The 20705-nt window shown below is 42.1% G+C and overlaps 1 protein-coding gene across 1 annotated transcript in view; it reads right to left on the bottom strand.

Annotated features, from left to right (window-relative positions):
- LOC102813864 (beta-galactosidase-1-like protein 2-like) overlaps nucleotides 1-1677 on the bottom strand; it is a 110026-nt gene extending 108349 nt beyond the window's left edge. Inside the window, exons 1-2 of the mRNA XM_006871016.1 lie at nucleotides 1586-1677; nucleotides 1238-1435 (exon numbers count right to left, since the gene is read on the bottom strand). Of these exons, the coding sequence (XP_006871078.1) occupies nucleotides 1238-1435; nucleotides 1586-1677 (290 nt within the window). The remainder of the gene's footprint in view (nucleotides 1-1237; nucleotides 1436-1585) is intronic.
- Between the last annotated feature and the right edge of the window lie 19028 nt (nucleotides 1678-20705).

Genomic DNA, 20705 nt, shown 5'->3' with positions numbered 1-20705 from the left:
TGTTGTTGTTGTTGTTGTTGTTGTTAAGAGCATTGAGTCGGTTCCAACTCATAGTGACCCTGTATAGGGTTTCCAAAGAGTGGTTGGTGGATTTGAACTACTGGTCTGGTGGTTCAAACCAACCTTGCCGTCAGTGTTTATCCTACAGCATCACAACAGAACTGCATTATGCATATTGTATGAGACCACTGTTGTGAAAAGTTTAAAAAATGTTTTCTTGATAAAAGAAGCATTCCATAATGGTTACCAGGAGTGGTTAGGGAAAATTATTCTTAGAGTAAAAGGTAGACACACGTTAACACAGGGATGGAACAGGCAATATACAACAAGAGGGAGGCTGGCAGAGGAAAGAACAAGGGAGCGTGAGACATAGGGAGGAATGCAAGAATCAAAGTGACTAGTGGTACATACTGCTAATTGATGGGACACAGAGGGGATGAAAATCGTTGCAATGAAGCAAAGCATATGATTTGCTGAATGTAAAACTGATGGTCTGCTCTATAAACCTTCACTAAATTCACAATAAGTGTTTTAAAAATTTGGCAGTGCTATTTAGATCACAAACGTTCTTGAAATTATAATAGTTCATGAAATCTCAATCTCTATGAATCACTGTTATATGGAAGTTAAAAAACCATAAAGAAAAGAAAAAAAACTATCTGTAAAATTATTAAAACATTTGAAGGAAAATGCTTTAAAATCTCATTCCCTATAGTTCACCAAATTAAATTCCAGATATTTTTTCCTACCCCTATATATTTAAAAACCAAGTCATTGAAAAAGAGGAAACAACTAAGCACAATGATAGACAAGCACCATGTAGGCTTAGAAGGGTAAAAAGAAATCACTTGTTTTCTGTATTAGTGCTTTATGAAATGAGGATGATTACATTGTTTGCCAGACTTGATTCTGGCAAATGAGGCTTTTCAAGTAAAAGTGGACCAGCCATGCCAGATCTCTTCAGTAGGTGAGCCTTGCTCAGACTGCAATGCCACACTATCTCTGAAAGTTGTAATATTGTGTCCAGGGCCATAGTAACCCTTTCTAGACAGTGAGTTTTTAGAGGAATTGGTCCAGGCATGGCCTACAGAATGTCAAGTTATTGTTGAAATCTCAGACATCCCAAGAACCATAAGAAAAATACTGAGTGGGCCGACCCTTGAACTGGTCTAATATAGTCTCAGAGCTAGAAATTGAGAGAACAAGTTATTAACATAACTATTAGGGCAGCACTCACGTGGTGACGGTGTTGAAGCCACCAGCCTTCAATTTCAGCAGGCGGTCCTTCCAGTACTCCCTGGGCACCCGGAAGTAGTGTATAGTGCCTGCTACAATCAGGAATGGAAAGCCCTCTAGCGTGAAGTTTGAACCATTAATTTTCAGTCCCCCAGTGCGTTTCTTCAAATTTGAGGGGGTCAGGTGAGTTTGATTAATCCTACAAGAGCAAAGGAGGTACATGAAATCCTAGAGGTATTACCCAAGAGGTGTGCAGGATGGGCAACCCAGAAAGGCCCTTCCTTCAGGGACTCTAGGAATACCTCCCGTGGAAGAAAAATGTTCTCTGACCCTCTTCCCACAAACATACCTAGGCGGGAGGTTGTCTCTGAGCTGAGCCATCACTGACAAGGCTGAAGAAAGGCACAGGATGCACTCAGGTCTCACCAGGAAGGCCCACATGCTAGCAGATAGGACAGAATAAATGTCAGTGAGTGGTGGACCAGAGAGGAAGAAAGAAGCAGGGAGTTAGAGAAGCTCTGGTCTTTAAGAATGGCCTCATTTGGAAAGCAGACTTCTCGGTAAGTTATGTATGACACAGTCTGTGAATCAACTAAAGCTATGACAGACAACACAGCAAGACCAGGCCCTCACAGCTCTCTGAGAGAGAGCCAGAGGGAGCATAGCTGCAAAGAAAAGCCACCAAGTAAGTAGCTTTCAGATATCAGTTACTTTTTGGAGAAGAGGAAGCCTCAGTCAAAGAACAGCTTTGCAAAACAGAGTATAACCTCTAGAGAATTTGCCCTGACACATTCAATTCCTAAGGAATGGATTGTAATCATTTGCTACTTAGTAGAAGACACTGAGGAGGTTGTGGGAGAAATCCTCTCTAATGGAGTCTCCATTTTATCTCCAGACTTTGTTCCACTTCGTTGCTACTGTAGGACTCATCTCATTAATTCCCGGAACACACCTTATAGTTTGTGCAGCCCAGGATTTTCTTCATGCTGCACCTTGGGAACAAACCTTTTTCCTTTATGCATCAAAATTTCTATGAGAGATTATTTTTTAAAAAAAGAAAAAAGCAAGTTTTCAAGAGCATGGGACTAATTAAAAGAATATTGGAACATACCGGATCCTTAAGTCACTCATTAATATGACAATATGTATATATGATGTTCTGTGAAAACAGACCTATGCATCAGGGCATACGATAAATAGGGAAAGATGTTTTTTTAAAAGCAAAACAAAACACTTCCATGACTCTCTAGGGGACTTTGTTGTTGTTGGGTACCATAAAGTCGGTACCGACTCATAGAGACCCTATGGGCAACAGAACGAAACACTGCCCAGTCCGGGGCCAACCTCACAATCATTGCCATGCTTGAGCCCACTGATGCTGTCACTTTGCCAATCCATCTTGCTGGGAGTCTTCCTCTTTTTCTCTGACCCTTCACCTTACCAAACATGATATCCTTCTCCATTTATTAAAATAACTCCTGACAATATGTCCGAAGTATGAGAAATGAAGTTTGCCCATTCTGGCCTTCAAGGAGCACTCTGGCTGCACTTCTTCCAACACAGATCTGTTGGTTCTTTTGACAGCCCATGCATGGCACTTTCATTATTCTCCTCCAACATCAGAACTCAAACGCATCAATTCTTCTACCGTCTTCCTTATTCACTGTCCAGCTTTCGCATGCATATAAGGTTATTGAAAATATCATGGCTTAGGTCAGGAGCACCTTAGTCCTCAAGCTGACATTTTTGCTCTTCAACAATTTAAAAAGGTCTTGTGCCTAACAAGGGTTTGCCAAATGCAATATATGTCATTTTATTTCTTGACTGCTGCCTACATGAGTGTTGATGGTTGATCCAAGAAGAATGAAGTCCTTGAAAATTTCAATCTTTTCTCTGTTGATAAGAATGTTGTTTATTGGTCCAGTGGTGAGGATTTTTGTTTTCTTTACATTGAGATGTAATCCATATCAAAGGCCGTGGTCTTTGATCTTCATCAGTAAGTATTTTAAGTCCTCTTCACTTTCAGCAAGCAAGGTTGTATCATCTGCATATCGCAGGTTGTTAATGAGTCTTCCTCCAATCCTGATGTCACGTTTTTTCTTCATATAACCCAGTTTCTCAGATTCAGCCAGAAGGCTGTGTGGAATTGGAACAGGAAAAATATTCTTCTGTTTATGTCTATGCTCCCCATCCCCATCCCTACACCCACCCCCTGAATACAAGATAGTGCTTGAACCATAGTAGGGGCACGGTAACATTTTGGAACAAATTAATGAATTGACAGAATCACTAAAACATCTGTCACTTCCATCTGCTTAATAAATACTGCCTTAAGAGATTAGGAAAATAAGAGGAAAAGCAGAATGGGAGCAGGGACTTAAGCAAAGCAGAGAATGGGGAGTCAATCTATTTAGTGAATGAAGAATAAGGTACAGAGTCCTGGTGTGGCGTTGTGGATAGACCACTGGACCACAAAGTCGGTTTGAACCACAAAGTTGTCGGTTCAAACTCACCAGCGGCTCCTTGGAAACTATACAGGATCGCTTTGAATCTGAACCAACTCGACAGCGCATAAAAACAACAATGTTGTTGTTGTTGTTGTTAAGTACCCCCCTGGAGTGGGCTCCGACTCATAGTGACCCTGCACAGGGTTTCCAAGGCTGTAAATCTTTACGGGAGCAGAATCTTTACGGGAGCCTCATTTTTCTCCCGCGGAACCGCTGGTAGTTTCGAACTGCTGACACTGAGATTAGCAGCGCGACTCGTAACCACTACACTTCAATTCACTGCGGTCTACCTAAGAATCCTAAGGAAAGAACTAGTTCAGAAAACGTTCAAGCTGGGATTCTCAGGGAGAAAATAGAAGGTCACGAGGTGGAACCTCCAGGGGAAACTTCGGAAGCACCCTGACGACAATTACCCAGAATGAACTGACCTCACAAAAAACTAGAAGGCTTTGGAGCGGGCAGGTGGGGTTGGAGGAGCGAGAGAGAACTGTGAGAGGTGCTAAAGAGTCCCAGGACCATGGCAGGGATTCAGGCCCAGGAGAACGCCGACTAGCACCTCTTACCTCGTTCGGGCACCGGACCACAGCACACGCAGCGCTTCAGCGTCTTGAAAGCTGCTTCGACTGCGCACGCAAGGCGCCGGCTGGCATTGCGGTCCCCGAGCTCCACCCCTTGTGGTCCTAGCACCCGCGACCCAGGCGCCAAGTCTCAGCCAGGAAGCGTGGGACCCGAGTGCCAAGGCGCACAGCAGCGAACCCTGGGGATTCCTTCGCAGGCTGACCGACTTCACTGCCCCAGGAACCCGGAGCTTGACTTTCTGAGTGACTCCAGGAAGTTTAGACCCCACTGTAAGTTTGGAGTGGAGCCCAAAACATGGTCCCCACCATGAAAGGCCAAATTTATTAGTCATGCAGATGCTTGGTGTCTCCTTGAGGTAAGCGTTGGACTTCGAACCCCTAAATCAGCAGTTCGAATCCACCAGCCGCTCAGCAGGAGACAGATAAGGCATTTTGCTACCTAAAGACGTGCGGCCTCGGAAACCCCACATGAGACCACTAAGACAATTTATTCCATGGCAGTGGTGGTAGTGGTGTGTTCGGAGAGCGTCACCAGCACATCTCCGCGGCAAAAACTCTTGAGGGGCGTTAATCTGGGTCTACAGTGACTCGGAGCACTCTCAGGGCCCTGCTGTCACTCCTCTTTCTTCTTGTCGGGGACCCTCCCCCTGCCAGCGCAGCTGGGCTCCCGCGCTACCCGCCCCGAGCCTGCTCTAGCCCGCGTCCAGGGCAGGGGGCCCGCGCTCCAGCTTAAGCCATCCGGGGCCGCCTCTCCACATCTCTCGCAACCTTGTTCCGAGCGACCTTAACGTTGATTCACACCCCGAGCGTCTGTGCTGGAGGCACCGACGATAGAAAAGGAATACTATATATCCTTGTCCCTCAAAAACTTACCCCCTGAAGTTTCTTTTCCAGAACTCTAAAGCAAGTAATGTGACAGCCTAGCGCAGTGGTTCCCAAAACGTGTTCCACACAAGCACAGGTCAAAATAATTAGACAGGAGATGCAAAGTTGTGTTCTAGACTGACAGCGTCTGGGACTCCGGTGGAGTTGGCGTTCTGCTTTAACAGGCGATTGTGCACGCTGAAATTTGCGCACCACTAGTCTGGGTCTTTGTGTTCTTTGCCTGAGGGCTCTAGGGGAAGGGGAGAGATGAGCAGGGGAGGAGTGAACTTCTTCAAAGCTATAGCAGGCATGTCATTGTAGTAGCTCTTCTTGCTAACTACCCAGTCAGGATGGACTATTGCAGACTCCCTCATAATGAGACAGCTGGCTTCATTTCAAATTCTGACCGTTGATTGATAAAAGCCAGATACAGGGCAAGGGCAATGAAACCTCCACTTTACTGACACACACACACCACCATAATTACAAATAATTTTATTTTTTTAAGTATTTACTAGAATTCTAGTAAATTTTCAAAAGTTAAAGTAACATGTTGTTAAGTGCCCTCAAGTCAATTCTGACTCACAGCGACCCTGGATAGGGTTTCTGAGGCGTGGCTGATGAGTTTGAACCGCCTACCTTGCAATCCAGTTCTTACTCTACAGCGCCACCCCAGGACTCTATTAAAGTAACATAGCTAGATTTGAATAATTTTTAACATTTGTTATTTATAATTTGCACTTTTTAAAATATTAACACAATTTGCATTGTCTCCATTCCATAGTTCCATTTTTCTCTGCTTTAAGTGTTTTTCTTGTGGATTTTTTTGTATATCCTTTGATATATATGTGTTTCTGCTAAACATATGTTGCTGTCTGTATGCATATTTATATTTTAGTAATCATTTAAATTATATTAATTGCAGATCTTAGTCCAGTCTTGCTTTTAGAGATCTGAACATGTTGTTATACCAGTGATGCTGTACAGCGATGCTACTGTAGGACTCTACCCCTCAAAGGTTACAACACCCTGATTTCAGGTTTCTAGTCTCTGTGGCACTAAAAGGATCTAGGACTCCATGATGCCTTTGTTTTCTTCTACTTTATAGTCAGCTGGGCTTTTTCATTTAAACCTTTGCCTCATCAAGAATTTATTTTGATGAATTTGCAATACTGGTGAGTCTGTTAATTTTTTCCCCCAAAAAACTGGCAGATTACTCCCAAATTTCATTATTTTCTTCATTAATTTTAAAATCAATCTTTAACATATATCAAATTTGCATAATGTGGATAGGTCAGAAAGCATCGCTACTAGGGTTCCAGTTCATACATGCCATGCATATTTCTAACAAAATGTGTTTAAACATGTCTCTGCAATGAGTGGATGGCTGCAGACAAGTTCTCTCACTAATACATTTGTCTTACTCTTGTTAGGATGTCTTAAAAAAGAGGGGGGACAGTTTTAAGGTAAGGACTAATATCCAATTTTTAACAAAACTCAAAACAGACATCTTCCCAAATCATTAGAGCTTTAAACCAAGTTCCTGGGAATGCTGCCCTATATAAAACAACAGTTTTTATATGAATCAAGCATTTTAAGGAAGGTCAAAAATGAGCCAAGAGAGGGAAGACCATCAACCTCAACAAATAAAGAAACAGTGACTCAAGTCCAGAAACAGATGAAACAAGACCGTAGAATTACCATTGAAGCTACTGAAGTTGGAATATCAAATGGGTTGGCATTTTCAATTTTAAGCAAATTTAAACATCTTAGCCTCAACAAGTTCAATGAATGCCAAAAGTATTGTTCAGATATCAGCTAGCTCAAATGGATGACCTTTCAAATAAGATCAAAGCTAATAAAGATGATTTTATGGAATTAATCATAACTAGGGCTGAGTCTTGGATTTACCAATACTATCCAAAAAGTACCACCATTCATCTGTCAGTTTGTTGTACTGTGGTGGCTTGTGTGTTGCTATGATGCTGGAAGCTACCCCACCAGTATTTTAAATACCAGCAGGTACAGGTATAGTGGATAGGTTTCAACTAAACTTCCAGACTAAAACAGATTAGGAAAAAGGAGAGGCAGATTACTTCTGAAAGAAGATGGAAGGAATACACAGTATCACTGTACCAAAAAGAAATGAACAATGTTAAACCATTTCAAGAGATAGCATAAGAAGCTAATGAAGGAAGAAGAAGAAAGAAGAGAGGGGAAAAAAGAGTAATCTGATACAATTTGATAAACTTGATTTACACCTATGGATGCAGTAGCTCAAAAGATGGAACAAATCTTTACAGCGAGGATCATTCCCACCCCCTCGATACACAGGGTAGACAAGGATAGGCAACTTGGACATTGGCCACCCAAATGGGGGGCTACAAAGGCAAGAAATGACTGTCTTACAAGCTTTCAAGAGGGAGCCAAGATCCAGAGGGCGCGGAGGAAGGTAGAATCTCCACTGAGTAATATCCAATCTGTCTGGGCAGGGTTATGAAAGGAGATGGGGATAGCACGCAAGTGGCATAATAGTGAATAATTGCTATTAGGATTGACTGTGAGGGTTGGAAATATAAAGGTAGACATTTTGTAGTAAAAGGAAGGGAATGGTTGGCTTTGCAGTCCAGGAGCAGAGGTCCCTGGGAACCATCAAGGGAGAAGAGCGGCGTGTGGGACCCTACCCAGAGAAACAGAGATAGAGGCAGAGAGGATGACAGCAGCTGGGGACTTTAGACCCAGAGAGGAAGAGGGGCTGTGTGTTGACCACCGGGCGGCAGGCTTGTAGGGTATACCCTTTGGTTGGTTGATGATGAATGGAGGGGATTGTAACCATGGCAATAAAACTATATACGACAGGATGAGTATAAAGCTAATGTTCTCCCATGTAAACTATCACATAATTCACAATAAAACTTTTTTTTTTTTTTAAAGAAACTAATGAAGGAAGGAGTCCTGGTGTGGTGCCATGGGTTAATGGACCAGACTGCAAAGCTATTTGAACTGCAAAATCAGTGGTTCAAGCTCACCAGCAGCTCCTCAGAAACCCTCTACAGGGTCGCTATGGGTCAGAACCAACTGGACGGCACTTAACAACAACAACAATGAAGGAAGCAATACAAGTTGCACTCAAGGCATGGGTAAAGGACAAGGGCTCCAGAAATTGATGGAATATAAATTGAAATCTTTCAGCAAACTGATGTAGTACTGGAGGCACTCTCTCATCTATGCCATAAAATTTGGAAGACAGCTATCTGGACAACTGATTGGGAGAAATCCATATTTGTATCCATTCCAAAGAGAGGTGACCCAACAGAATGCAAAGGTCATTGGACAATATCATCAATATCATATATAAGTAAAATTTTATTAAAGATAATTTTAAAATGGCTGTAACAGTACACTGACAGAGAACTGCCAGAGGATCAAGACAGATTCAGAAAAGGATGTGGAATGATGGATATCAATGCTGACATCAGATGGATTTGGCTGAAAGCAGACAATATCAGAATACTATGCCTTATTGACTATGCAATGGCTTTCAACTGTGTGGATCATGACAAGTTATGGACAACATGGCAGAGAGCGAGTATTCTGGAACACTTAACTGTGCTCATGAGGAACCTGTACATAGACCAAAAGGCAGCCATTAGAACACAAGAGGACACTACATGGTTTAAAATCAGGAAAGGTGGGTGCCAAGGTTGTATGCTGAGCAAATAATCTGAGAAGCACAATTATATGAAGAAGAGTGAAGCATCAGGATTGGAGGAAGACTAACAACCTGCCATGTGCAGATGATACAACCTTGCTTGCTGAAAGCAATGAGGACTTTAAATATTTGCTGAAGAAGATCAAAGACCACAGACTTCAGTATGGATTGTACCTCAATGTAAGGAAAACAAAAATCTTCACCACTGGGCCAATAAATAACATCATGATAAATTGAGAAAAGATTGAAGTTGTCAAAGATTTCATTTTCCTTTAATCCACTATCAACACTCATGGAAGCAGCAGTCAAAAACTCAAATGACATGTTGCATTAGGCAAATCTACTGCACAAGAACTCTTTAAAGTATTCAAGAACAAAGATGTTAGTTTGAGGGCTAAAGCACACCTGACCCAAGTCAGGGTATTTTCAATAGCTTCATATGCATATGAAAGTTGGACAGTGAATAAGGAAGATTATAGAAGAATTGATTCATTTGAATCATGGTATTGGAGAAGAATATTTAAACTATCATGGACTGCTAGAAGAACAAAAATCTTGATGTTGCACAAAAAGACACTCCGTGAGACTAAATTACCTTGGCAAAGCAAAATTTACTTCTGCAGAAGAATATGTGTGCAGCTATACAGGAACAGGCCAACGAGCACAGCTAGCAGGCAGTCCACTTGGGTTTTTATCCCTGGCACAAGTCTTAAGACTATATCTCACCCCATTGACTAGGGCTTCGACCACACAGTCTTTTCCTTTACCCGGTTGGCTAATTCAGATTTCTAAGGTGCACAGTCTTCTTACTCCAGCAAGTAGTAGAAAAATAAAAGAAAGGTCATACAGTCCCTCCTCACATCAGGAAGTAGTAAAAAGTAAAAAAGAAAGATCACAAAGTCCTTATTCACTTCAGGAAGAAAAAAAGAAAAAGGTCACCTGGTTACAATAAACAGGATTATAATAATTTTGAAGAAAAGACATTCTTTCCCACAACAACAATAACAGATGCACAGGACCAGGGTTAGAGAGAGACAGGACTCTACTGCAATACGGTTAGAGATGCAGGTGACAGGGAGGATAGATACAAGAAGAGGGATGTTAACAGAAGAATGATGAAGATAGGTGAAGAGAGGTATGCAAATGCTAAGGAGAATAGAGGTAAATATATGCAACCTTGGAATAACAGTGTTCTGCAAGTAGATACATAAATAGACACATAGGCCTAATGAGTGTGGGAATATACTCACAAATTTATAAGGGTTTTAAAGAAGATATCTGTACATGGATATTTACCTTTGCAGCAAACACACCTATAAATGAGGTGGGGCATTCATTGTTGTTGTTGTTAAGTGCTGTACACTCGTTTCTGACTCATTAGAAGCCTGTAGGGCCTTCAAGGTGTGGCTGGTGGGTTTGAACCGCCACCTTGCAGTCCAAACCAAATTTGCATGCAGCCCAGTGTTTATCAGCACCACACTAGTACTCTCCCAAGAGAGAGTACTGTTGTTAAGTGCCATCGAGTTGATTCTGACTTATAGCAACCCTGTATAGGGTTTCTGAGGAGCAGCTGGGATTTGAATTACTGACCTTGTGGTACGCAGTCCAGTGCTGATCCTACAAAAGTCCATGGTAGAACATTGTTGTTGTTGCTAAATGCCATCAAGTTGATTCAGACCCATAGTGACCCAGTAGAGGGTTTCCAAGGAGCAGCTGGTGAACTTGAACCACCGACCTTGTAGTTCAAACGAGTTTGCAATCTGACGCATTAACCCACAGTGCCACAAGACTCCATGGTGGAGCATACAGCAAGCATTTAGTTGTTGTTAGGTGCCATCGAGTCGGCACTGACTCACAATGACCTTGTGCACAGCAGAATGAAACACTGTCTGATTCTGGGCCAACTTCACTATTGTTGCCACACTTGAGCCCATTGATGCTGCCACTTTGTCAATCCATCTCGCTGGGGGTCTTCCTCTTTTTCTCTGACCCTCCATCTTACCAAACATAATATCCTTCTCCAGCGACTGCTCCCTCCTGACAATATGTCCAAAGTATGAGAGACGAAGTTTGGCCATTCTGGCCTCCAAGGAGCACTCTGGCTGCACTTCTTCCAACACAGATCTGTTGGTTCTTTTGACAGTCCATGGCACTTTCAATATTCTCCTCCAACACCATAATTCAAAAGCATCAATCCTTCTACAGTCTTCCTTATTCACTGTCCAGCTTTTGCATGCATATGAGGTTATTGAAAATATCGTGACTTGGGTCAGGCTCACCTTAGCCTTCAGGCTGACATCTTTGCTCTTCTACACTTTTAAAAGGTCCCATTCACCTGTCAGCTTGTCATACTGTGGTGGCTTGTGAGTTCCTGTGATTCTGGAAGCTATGCCATGGGTATTTTAACTACCAGCAGGGTCACCCATGGTGGACAGGTTTCAGATGAGCTTCCAGACAAAGACAGACTAGGAAGAAGGAGTGGTGAACTACTTCCGAATATTTAGTCACTGAAAACATTATGAATAGCAGAGAAACACTGTCAGATATAGTGCCTGAAAATGAGCCCCTCTGGTTGGAAGACATTCAAAATGCGACTAGGGAAGAGCTGCCTCCTCAGAGTAGAGTTGACCGTGATGACACAAATGGAATAAAGCCTGCAGGACCTTTATTTGCTGATGGGGCACAACTCAAAATGAAGAGAAACAGCTGTAAACATCCATTAATAATCAGAACATGGAATGTACAAAGTATGGATCTAGGATAATTAGAAAAACAGCAGGCATACAGCAGGCAAAATGATGAAAATGTCTTAAATAACTATCAAACAAAATCTCAGAGTAATGAGTTGCTGAGCCTGGGGGCTCAGGACCATAATCTCAGGGGATAGCATGGTCATTTGGCATAACATGGTCCACAGAGACAATGTTCTATTCTGGTAAGGAACATCTGGGATCTTAAAAACTCATGAACAGTCATCTGATGTACAGTTATTGGTCTCTCCATGTGCGGAAGATGCTTGGAATCAAAACTTCCCACCAGTCAGCATTCCAGCTTCTCTTATTTCAAGGTCAATGGGTGTTAATAGAACATATCCAAACTTCATTGCTGCATTTTCCCCCATTCCATTCACACATAAATCCAGACAGTCATCAGCAAGCAAACAACTCACTGGTTCCCTTTAACTTTCAGTCTTATAAGGGGATTTTCTCTGATTGGTTGACTTCCCTTGCCTTGATGCTTCTGAAACTCAAAATGCCAAGCTGTTTTTTCTGCTGGGTTGGTCTGCATTTCTTTTCAAATGCAAATGTCCCAACTCTGAAGGCTCTGAGTGGGGCTCAGGATTTCCCCTAAATCCCCATACTTCACAAAGGCTTAAACCAAGAAGCCTATTTCTTCCAAGCAAATTCTAATTCCGCTTTTAGCAAATCTAATCAAGTATAGGCTGAAAGTGGGTTTATAAACTCTCTGTAATGATAATTCCCAATATTCCTACCACACATGTATGTCTATTTTACAATAATAGGCAGGGGAAACCAATGTCCATAAGGCAGTCAAACACATAAACCTTTTAAAACACTTAAATTCAATCTTTACTCCTACCATGGACTAACCCCATTCAAATGCATATTCCCTTGGGCCTCTGACAGGATGGATTACAGTAGGCACAGGCTCCTGATCAGCTATCTTTTTTAACCACTGTGTCATGGACTCCAGTAAACTCCAGAAGCTGCTGTTCCCCACTCCTCTGAAATATTTTATTCCATGCCCCTTGGTTCTTTATCTTACAAAACCTTATAATTTCATAGGTCTGGAGCCATTGAAATGAATCCTGCTCACACCACCAATTGCTTAAACCAAGTGGGGACCATGTCTGACTGTCTCTGGCTCTGCAAGAGGGAAAGAGGACCAAAGACAGAATCAGCCGAAGGCCGATTCCAATATAATGGACGTCAGACTTGCCTCCACTCTATGTCATTGGTAGCATGGATCTACTGACCTAAACAAAACGGAGTTGATTTAGTCATTAAGTCTCAAATGAGGACCCTGCAAATAAGGAAATTTATAATTAGCTAAGATGGCCTTATGATTCTAGGAGAACAGGACAAGGAGAATAGGTTGTGTTTAAACCCATCCATATAGTTATCTCAAGAATTAAGCATCTGAGAACCTAAATGTAAAATGTTTAAGTTTATTGACTTACTGTTTCCTTTTCTCAAAGAATGCTATCTTGATGTTAAATTAAGGGTACATCCAAATGTAACTAGCTCTATGTAATATGCCTGATCTTCATAATGGACAGGACAGTGGTGAAAAATTATTCCCTCTGTCCTCCAAACTGCTGGCTTTCTGTTAATAAAGCTCAGATCGGACCTCTCCACGTCTCTGTGATCGACTACAGTAACAGACAGCAAACCCCTGTTTCAGTTTAACAACATTTCTGGCAACCATGCTCAGGGACCTTATGGACTTCGCAAGTAAACAGAATTACTAGCAAGGGACGTAGTCTCCTGTGTGGGTGATATTGCTTGTTCTAAGGCCCATTGGCCTACTTGACAGGTGAGCCCAGGAGCACAGTAACTGAACGCTCTTAGCAGTGCTGCCAAGAATCTTTTTATTGGGAGCCCTGTGACTGCCGTACTCATTGTCACCTTCACTTTTAAGATCCCCTTGCTTTATTCTGGGTGTACACATAGGGGCGCTGTAAGAGGGAAGTAATTTCCTCAAAGTGTCCCTTTGTTTCTGTTAAAATTAACCTCTGTATCTGAAAAATAGGAGCACAGGACTCAATCCCAAAGAAAAACCCTGTAGGGTGTAATTCTATCTGACTGGTTTCTGTATGGGTACAGAAACATCTAAGATATCTAAGGAAATGGTGTTTTACTGTACTACAGCTTGGCCAATGTACAATCTAGATTATGGGTAGAAAAAAATAACCTTTGAATGGATCCTTAAATTATTATACCATCTTAAAGCTTGAATTTCAACCACTGTACCAGATTCCTTATCTGTTTGTAAAATTAATTTGTTTTTGTTTTTGTCTTGTTTAAGAAACTGAAAACAACCTGGAACTCCAAGAGTATGTAGGTTATATCACATATATGTAATATAATGCATTTATGCTGCCAAAAATAAACATGAAAAGTGGTGCAGAGGAGAAATGAATACAGATAAGTTTTAAGTGAAAAAAGTGAAACATAAGAGTGCTCACCAGGCCTATATGTGAATGAATATACAAAGAAATGAATGGTTGCTTTTTTTGTGAAATATAGTTTTTGATTGTAGAATTGTCTTAGTATGACTCCTGGTGCCCCAGTGGCAACTAGTAGGGTAAAATACAGCCTGACCTAGTGAACCTGCCCTGCCATATTCAGCTGCTGAGGAAAGCAGTTTGGAAGTGATTTCTCTATCCCATACCCTTCAAGGGACCCATTTCAGTTGAGGAATACCTGGAACAGAGGTAGGGCAATCAATACCCCCTCCACAGATGCACATAGGATTGAATACAGAAGGGCAACCTGCTGAATGTTACTGGGCATATACACCTTTCTGTACCTTGGACTTACCAAACAGGAAAAATTCAAAGCCTTCCTATTGAGATGTTAAGTGACGTTGAATCAGTTCTGACTCTTGGTGACCCAGTGTGGAATTTCCAAGGGATGACTGGCGAACTTGAACTGCCAACCTTGCTGTTTGGAAAAAATTTGCCTTCCGACACATTAACCCCACGGGGCCACACCAGGATGACCCAGCCAAAATGACAAATTTAATAACCACTATTTTTGCTACCCATCATCCTAATTGGGCAGCTATTCAGGTTCTGCTAACCATGTTTCTGGCCAACGATGAAAGAAGGCTGGCTGGTCTGAGACAAGGCACAGGATGAAGCAACAGGACTCTGGCTCCAAGCTAGCTCCAATCAAAGCGGTCCTCTAACTGAGCCAAATTGGAATCTAAGTGACAGGACCTGCCATAGCTAGAACACTATAAAGGTGCGTTCTCAGAGACCTAAAGAAGGGAGTTCCTTAACAAAGGAGCTTGAACATGGTAAAAGCAGTTCAGCAGAAGCCAATTGAGGACCCCTCCAAATTCTTCGAATGAATCTAACAGGCTTACTGTAAGTACACAGACCTTGATCCTGAGAACTCAGCAAAAATTCGAATGGTTAACATGACTTTTCTCTCCCAAAACATCCATGATATTAAAAAGAATCTGCAGAAATTTGAAGGGGCAATTGACATGAATCCATCTCAGCTTGTTGACATCGCCTTTGAAGTATTTGACAGCTGAGAGCACAAGAAATCTCAAGCCATTTATTGTCTTCCTAAAAACCACTAGAGAAAGCCTGTGGGGCACTAGAAAGGACCCCCAAAATGATAGAGGGCCTTAAGCAAGGGCAAATGTGCTTATTGCAAAAACAACCTGGACACTGGAAATATGAATGCCCAAATATCAGGGGAGGATCTGGCAGGAAAAGCCACCCTCCAAACTCAACAGATGATTGAACAAGCTTCATTGTCTGCAGACTGACTGGGAAGAGGAAGGGGTGCGGATGGTGAGTCCAGCATGATTTGGTATCAACCTCTGCCATCCTTAATGCCCACTCCAGGAACCACAGCTAAAAATAACAATGGGGGACTGGATTTTTTGGTGGACACTGGGATCACTTATTTGGTGGTCACTACCGTACTGTCCCATTCAGTGACGACTGAACAGCATTTTACAATAAAAATCTTCACAGGATCACACTGTCACATCTCAGTGAGGCCTGAGGACTAGTTCTTCTTGAAACCCCTACACTGCTTCATTGGAGAAAAGAAAATACACATTGTTTCTAATATATGCCTGACTGCCCAGCCTCCTTACTGGGCCAGGACCTGCTTCCAAAGTTCCATGTTCAAATAACATTTTTCTTGAAACCAAAAGTCTGCAGATGGAGGTTCCTCATGAACGTGCCTGACAATTGCTGATTCAAACTCTGGAAACCAGCGACATGGGCCTGAAGAGATCAACAATCAGGTAAACCCCTCTTATGGGCTAACAGAACTCCTGGGAGAACCAAGAGGCATTCCCTGTTTAGGTCTGATTGAAGCTTGGAAGCTGACCATCCCATAGAAACCAATATCTTCTCAGGAAAGAGGTCTAGAAATTCACTCTGGGTCAACCCATAACCATCCCCAATAGGTCGTCTCCCTGTTGCAACAGAAGGGAAACCTATGGCTCTCGACCGGATGGATGAGGCGATTTTACTGGACAATCAGAATATTACCCAGAGAACTGTGTGGCAACTAAACCCAGCCAACCTCCTCCTCAACTGGCAGTTAGAGAGCTGAACCATGATTGTATCGAAATCATTGATCAAGTATTTTCCAGCTGACCTGACCTGTTTGACCAACCATTATACACGGTGAACTAGATGTTGTTTATGGATATAAGGAAGAAGTTACATGGAGAAAAGGACTCCGAGAGTGGGGTGTGTGATAATAACCTTAAAAGACCCAGTGGAGGCATTAGCCATCCCACCAGGGACCTCAGCTCAAAAGGCTGAACTGATTGCACTGACGAGGGCATTAGAAATGCTGACAGGAAAGACTGTGAATGTGTACCCAGGGGACTTGAGTAGGACTGAGACAAAAGGATTTGAGAGAGAGGTTAAAGGATGGAAACTGAGTATGGAATGGTTCTGGTTCTGAGAAGCTAAAGGATAGAAAGTGAATGGCAATAGAATGGTTCTGATCCTGGGAAAACTAGTTCCTCCTCTTCTTAAATGAGTCAATGAAATAACCCACTATGGGAAAGAGGCTCTGGCTAGATTCATTAGGCCCTGACTCCAGGGCAAGAAATTTAAAAAAAAAAAAAAAAATCATTCAGGATGTTAACTCGGTTTTATCTACCTCAAGAACAATCCCCAAACCAGGCTGTCCTGTACCAATATCAAGACACATGGGTAGAGGTTTCCCTACCCCCCAAACTGAGGGAGCTTCAGAAGTAGTGAAAAACCTCTTGAAGGAGATATCTCCAAGTGTGGACTTCTAAAAAGTGTCCAAAGTGACAACAGAGCCGTGAACACCTACAGATGAAATGTAAATTGCACTCAGCTTGGAAATCCCACTCCAGAAAAGTGAAGAAAATGAACCATACTCTAAAGAAACAAATGGCAAAACTCTGCCAGGAATTTATCTACATTGGGACCAGGTGTTGCCTTAGGCCTGTTCTGAATTCAGGTAGCCCCCAGAACTGGGCTTAAGGAACTGTGGTAGTGTAGTGGTTATGAGTCAGGCTGTTAACTTCCATGTCAGCCATTGGAAACTACCAGCTGTTCCATGAAAGAAAGATGAGGCTTTCTGCTCCTGTAAAGATTTACAACCTCGGAAACCCTATATAGGGTCGCTACGAGTCGGAACCAACTCCACTGTATATAACAACCATCACCACCACCACCAGAAACAGGCTTAAATTGAGCGCTTATGAAATTGTATTTGGTAAACCTTTCCAAGCAGCTTCCCTCAACATTTCACCTGACCCCAACCACGATTTGAAGTTGCAGTGGTATGCACAACACCTCCATCACGCACTTTCTATTATTCTTAAATTTGCTCTTCCCAGGTCTGCTTCCTTTCCTACAGGTAAACAGTACCTCTTCCAGCCTGGAGATTATGTCTTGCTCAAAATGTGGAAAAACAGACCTGACTCCCAGTTAGAGGAGAATCCTGGGAGATCCTGCTGAGCACCTCCACTGTTCTCAAAGTCATGGACCTCAAGACCTGAACTCACCACACATGTCAAGAAAATCATGGACAACAATGGGCAGTGAATTCTTCCTCCAATATCAAGCTGTGATTAAAACTGCATTAACACAGAGTAGACAGGGATGGACAACTTGAACATTTGCTGCCCAAAATGGGGGGTGTCTACAAAAGCAAGAAGTGACTGGCTTACAAGCTTTCAAGAGGGAACCTAGATCCAGAGGGCCTGGAGGAAGGTAGAATCTCCAGTGAGTAGTATTCAATCTGACTAGGCAGGGCTGATGCAATGAAATGCCCATGGGTCTCTTGTGATACAATAGTGAATAATTGTTATCAGGACTGATTGTGAGGGTCGGAAATGTAAAGGTAGACATTTTATAGCAAGGGGGGAAGTGATTAACTTTTCAGTCTAGGAGCGGAGGTCCCTAGGACCATCAAGGGAGAAGAGCAGAGAGCGGCACCCTACCCAGAGAAGCAGTGATGCCTGAAATGGAGCCAGAGATGATGTGGAGCGATGGAGCAGCTGGAGACTTTAGATCCAGAGAGGGCGAGCAACTGTGTGCTGAAGACCTGGGGGGTATGGGGGAAGGATTGCATGGAGGGGATTGTAATCATGGCAATGAGACGATATACGATAGAATGAATGTAAAACTAATGTTCTCCCATGTAAACTATCACATAATTCACAATAAAACATTTAAGAAAAATAAATAAAACTGCGTTAATCTTCTTTCTACTACTATGGGTTGGATACTCGGTTTAATCTCCTATCACCAGGATAAAAATGTTTAATATACTTGGGCAAGCATGTAATGAATGCGTCTGATTTCTGTTTGAAGAGGGATTGTATGTTGAATAATCCTTTACCTCCTGTCTTATTGGAGTTAGTACTTCTATAACCCAGCTCCAGCAAGGCAGTTTTCCTCTGTGGAATAAGGCCTTCTCCCACATCCCCACTAACTCTACTGAGGCAGGGTAGGAGGAGGAAGACACACCACCTTCCTACCCCAGAGACAGGATCTGACTGATAGAACTCATCGCTAGTGCTCTCCCCACTTGACTTCCGTATCAATCTACATCTGTTCAGTCCAGCTGAGCATGTGACCCTACCCCTTTTTGTAATGCCTGCTATGGTTGTGATCCTAAATGTGAAAATCAACAGACTTGCCTGTACAATGGTAAAGACCCTTAATGCCACCTCCCAGACAAAATCACTCATTTAGACTTTAATGAAAGTCAGTTTTCTTAGTAACCTAATCTAAAGTGGCTACCAATGTTAATAGTGAGGGTTGGGTTTGTATTGTCCTAGGAATTTTCATATGTTGGCTCACCTTGTTGTATTGCCATTTGTAAGACTTGTTGTTTTTCACAACCTACACTTAGTTCTGTGGATCCAAGGAACAATGCCCAGGAACAAAGTAACTATTTTCATTTGAAGCAAATTTTGCCAAAATTAAATCTAAAAATAAGAGTGGGGAATGATAGCTCGGATCCACCAACCTAAACAAAATGGAGTCAATTAAGTCTGAAGTTTATACATTAGCTAAGATGACCTTATGGTCCTAGAAGGAGAACAGGTCAAGGAGAATAGGATGTGCTAAAACCCACCCAGATAGTTATCTCAGGAATTAAGCAGCTGAGAACCTAAAGGTAAAATGTTTCAGGACGTTTATTGCTTTATTATTTCCTTTTCCCAAAGAATACTATCTTATGTTAAGATAGATTAAGTGTATATCCAAATGTAACTTACCCTATATAATGTGCCTGCTCTTCATAATGGACAGGACAGTCTTGAGAAATTATTCTCTCTGTCATCCATACTGCTGGCTTTCTATTGATAAAGCTTGGATTGGATCTTTTCACATCTCTGTGATTGACTATAGTGACAGGTGGAAAACCCTCCTTTAAGTTTGACAACATCATTGCCTTTAAAATTAGTCAGACTTGAGAATCAATTAAAAAACTCATTCTTGTCATTTTATTTCTCTAGAACCACACTCTCTTGGTTTCATCGCCATGGGGATAAGCACATACAAATTGCTGAATCTCTGGAAATCCTGGCCTAGTCGAGTTGGCACAGAAACCTAAACTTTATAGCAAATAATTTGAGAAACTGAATTATATGAAGAAAAGTGTGGCAGCAGGATTGGAGGGAGACTCATTAACAACCTGCAGATCATATAACCTTGCTTGCTGAAAGCTAAGAGGACTTAAAATACTGATGAAGATCAAAAACCACAAGTTTCAGTATGGTTTGCACCTCAATTTTAAGAAAACAAAAATCCTCACCACTGGACCAAGAAATAACATCATGATAAATAGAGAAAGCATTGAAGTTGTCAAAGACTTCATTTTGCTTGGATCCACTATCAACATTCATGGAAGCAGTCAAGAAACCAAACATATTGCACTAGGCAAATCTGCTGCCCAAGACCCCTTTAAAATTATTCAAGAGCAAAGATGTCACTTTGAGGACTAAAGTGCACCTGACCCAAGCCATGATATTTTCAATAGCCTCATATGCATGTGAAAGAAGGACAATGAATAGGGAAGACCGTAGAAAATGTGATGTCATTGAGTTATGGTGTTGGAGGAGAATATTCAAAGTACCATGAACTGCCAGAAGAACAAGCAGCTCTGTGTTGCAAGAAGTACAGCCAGAGCGCTCCTTAGAAGCCAGGATGGTAAGACTCATTTCTCATACTTAGGGCATATTATCAGGAGGGACCCATCCCTAGAGAAGGATATCATGCTTGGTAAAGTGAAGGGTCAACAAAAAAAAAGAAGACCCCCAACCAGATGGATTGACATAGTGGCAGCAGCAAAGGGCTCAAGAGTAGTGACGATTGTGAGGATGATGGAGGATCAGGCCATGTTTTGTTCTGTTGTGCACAGAGTCGCTATGAGTCAGAACCAACTCCACAGCACCTAACACAAACAGGGGCAGGTCGTGTCCTCAAGGTCAAGTTGTGAGAATATTTTAAGAAGAAAAGAATGATCTTCTATGTCAAATGATTTGAGGGTCAAGTATAGGTGAAGGCTGAGTCCATCATTGATTGTAGTT

Source organism: Chrysochloris asiatica, unplaced genomic scaffold, assembly GCF_000296735.1.
Source record: "Chrysochloris asiatica unplaced genomic scaffold, ChrAsi1.0 scaffold00158, whole genome shotgun sequence".
NCBI lineage: Eukaryota > Metazoa > Chordata > Mammalia > Afrosoricida > Chrysochloridae > Chrysochloris > Chrysochloris asiatica.
Note: the sequence above shows the minus strand (reverse complement) of the source record. Positions and strands in the feature narration are given on the sequence as shown.